The sequence below is a fragment of the Kryptolebias marmoratus genome, linkage group LG5 (assembly GCF_001649575.2).
Source record: "Kryptolebias marmoratus isolate JLee-2015 linkage group LG5, ASM164957v2, whole genome shotgun sequence".
Classification (NCBI taxonomy): domain Eukaryota; kingdom Metazoa; phylum Chordata; class Actinopteri; order Cyprinodontiformes; family Rivulidae; genus Kryptolebias; species Kryptolebias marmoratus.
This window is the reverse complement of record NC_051434.1, coordinates 16,048,947-16,051,432: the sequence shown is the minus strand read 5'-3', so window position 1 is coordinate 16,051,432 and position 2,486 is coordinate 16,048,947. Positions and strand designations below refer to the sequence as shown.

General features: G+C 59.3%; 1 protein-coding gene across 1 annotated transcript in view; it reads right to left on the bottom strand.

Moving 5' to 3' along the window:
• Positions 1 to 385: 385 nt before the first annotated feature.
• The window catches only part of heyl (hes related family bHLH transcription factor with YRPW motif like), a 3,881-nt gene continuing 1,780 nt past the window's right edge, over positions 386 to 2,486 (bottom strand). Inside the window, exons 2-5 of the mRNA XM_017420658.3 lie at positions 1,866 to 1,932; positions 1,699 to 1,782; positions 1,517 to 1,598; positions 386 to 1,430 (exon numbers count right to left, since the gene is read on the bottom strand). Of these exons, the coding sequence (XP_017276147.1) occupies positions 751 to 1,430; positions 1,517 to 1,598; positions 1,699 to 1,782; positions 1,866 to 1,932 (913 nt within the window). The 3' untranslated portion in view covers positions 386 to 750. The remainder of the gene's footprint in view (positions 1,431 to 1,516; positions 1,599 to 1,698; positions 1,783 to 1,865; positions 1,933 to 2,486) is intronic.

Genomic DNA, 2,486 nt, shown 5'->3' with positions numbered 1-2,486 from the left:
GGAGCGGCGGAGGAGGAGAAGAAAAATAAAAAAGGGAGATAGACCGACTGATACCAGGGTAAAGTTAATTACAGGGGACCGCCAATTAGAGGGCCTCGCAGCGACGGCTCTGTTTGCCTTGCCGCGGCGTCCCAAAAACATCACCATCTCCCACCATGTTTATCCTCCGCCGCCGCGAGACCACAGCTCCCATAAGCCGCCGCCGGGGACAGCTTACATGCTCCGAACCGGAGATGGTGGGGGAGGTTACGGCTGTGGGACGTGCCGGGACGCGGACAAGCGATCGGCGTCCCGACGTCCCTATTCGCCGGTTGGTGCCGACGGCTCGCAGGCTCCTCGCCACTCGGCGGGCCGGTGAAATAAAAACAACGAAACACAAGCAGAGGTGAAGGCACTTCGTCTTTATAGCGGTTTTCTGTCAAGCATTCCTCAAGAGAGCGTGTAATCAAAGGCATGGCTGGTTTCAGACCAAAAAACAAACAAACAGAAACAAACAAAAAAGAGAAATATCACAGCTCGAAGATCAGTAAAAACTCAACCTCCAGTTTGGTGAGCGTAACACTGCATATATGGCTCTGCTGAACACTTAAAGTGTCTGTTTGTCAGGCGAGGACACGAGTTATTCTGAACTACTCCGTCGTATCTGATTGTGAGAAACTAGAACTTCACGTCTTCTGATATGGCTTCTCCAGTCCCTCCGTTGAGACAGTGTTCATCACGATTGCGACATGGCGTACAGAGTTTCGGTCCTCAAAAAGCTCCGATCTCAGTCCCCCACCCCGGGACTGCCTTGGTTGAGCCGTTCGGGCCCCTGCGCTGCGACGTGGGCGACCCCAGAGGTGCGAAGGGCCGGAAGGACACTTGCGGAGCGGCGGACGGCGGCGAAGTCGAGGAGGAGGTAGAAGATGAGGACGGAGCGGGGAGAGGTAGAGGCGAGGCGCCCGTGGTGCTGTGGGGGGACGCTTGGCTCGGCCTGGAGGGGGCCAGGGCCGGGGACGCCGCGAGGGACGTGACCCTGTGCACGGAGGCCAGGGCCGACGGGGCGAGGAGCGGCGGCGGCGGAGGAGCGCCCTGCTGGCAGCCGGCCAGGGGGGCGAGCCGGAGGGAGGCGGGCGAGGCGTAGCTGCCCAGCAGGGCGAGGTCCCGGCGCCCGGCGGGGAAGGAGGCCGGGGCGGGCGACGAGGGCGCCATCTGAGGGAAGGAGGCCCATGGCCAGGGGGGGAAGGCCAGGGCGGAGGCAGGCGGGGGGGACTGGAGGAGGACGGGGTCGAGCTCGCTGGCGCAGTGGGAGAGATGGGAGACGAGGCGAGCGCCGATGGGGTCCGGCGACTCCCCCTCCAGCGAGCTCAGGTACCGGACCACCTCCCCAACGCACTCCCTGAAGCCCAGGGTCCTGTAGTCCACCGCCAGGGCCCGGGCATCGAAGTATCCTGAGAGAAAAAGAAGGGGGAAAAAAGCAGTTTAGACGACTTTAGTCCGGATTTCAGCGTATCGATGTCTTTCCTGCCCCCCGTACCTTTGCCTCCCATGGCGTGCAGCAGCTTCAGATGGTCCACAGTCATCTGCAGGATCTCAGCTTTCTCCAGTTTGGAAGAACCCTTGAGAGGGGGGAGGAAAGTGAGCAACATGTCTCTCAGCATCGCTCTGACTTACGGAGCCGTTTAAACGCGGGACAAGATCTGAAAAAAAAAATTCTACCTGTTTCTCGAAGGCGCTGGGCACCAGCCGGCGCAGCTCCGACAGGCTGTGGTTGATCCGGTCTCGGCGCCTCTTCTCTATGATCTGGGGCAACACGGGGGGGGGGTCAGAGCCAAGCAGGGGGAAAGAAATAAAAAAAGTTAAAAAAAAGAAAACCGTATACTTACTCCTCGTCGCTTCTTTCGGGCCAGGATCTGCGAGGCGCTGCCCGGGGACATGGACCCGGTGACTGGGCTGCATCGGGGTGAGGAGGTGGGGTACGGAGGGGAGGGGGGAAAAGGAAGACGGGAGAGTTAGATTGGCAAAGGGAGAGAACGTGGCGACTCCCGAGCTCCCTGCATATTGTTGCTATTACCCTCCCTAATGCGACGCAGGGAGAGGATCTTCTTATTGTCGGGGGACGGAACAGAAGAGAGACAGAGACAGAGACAGAGAGACAGTGACAAAGACGATGAAACCAGTTTTTTGGGGGGGTTAATTATTTTCTGGCATGGCATCTCCATCCAAGCAAGGGGCACTCTCAGAAAGACTATCCCGTGTGCCCCTGAGGGGGGGGGGGCGGCGATGCTTCCCCGTGCAGCGTGGGAGCCGAACTCCTCTCCGTCAGTCAATATGGAGCACGTTTTGTTCGGGGGGAACTCTCGTCTTACGGGGTCCCCCCCCCGAAAGAGCTCCCTTCAAGCTGCACCGCAGGAGACGGATTGCATTATGACGAGACTTCACCACGCCAGCTCCGAAGAGTGTTTTTGTTTAGGCTCCCCCATCCGACGGCGACGACTTTAAAAAAG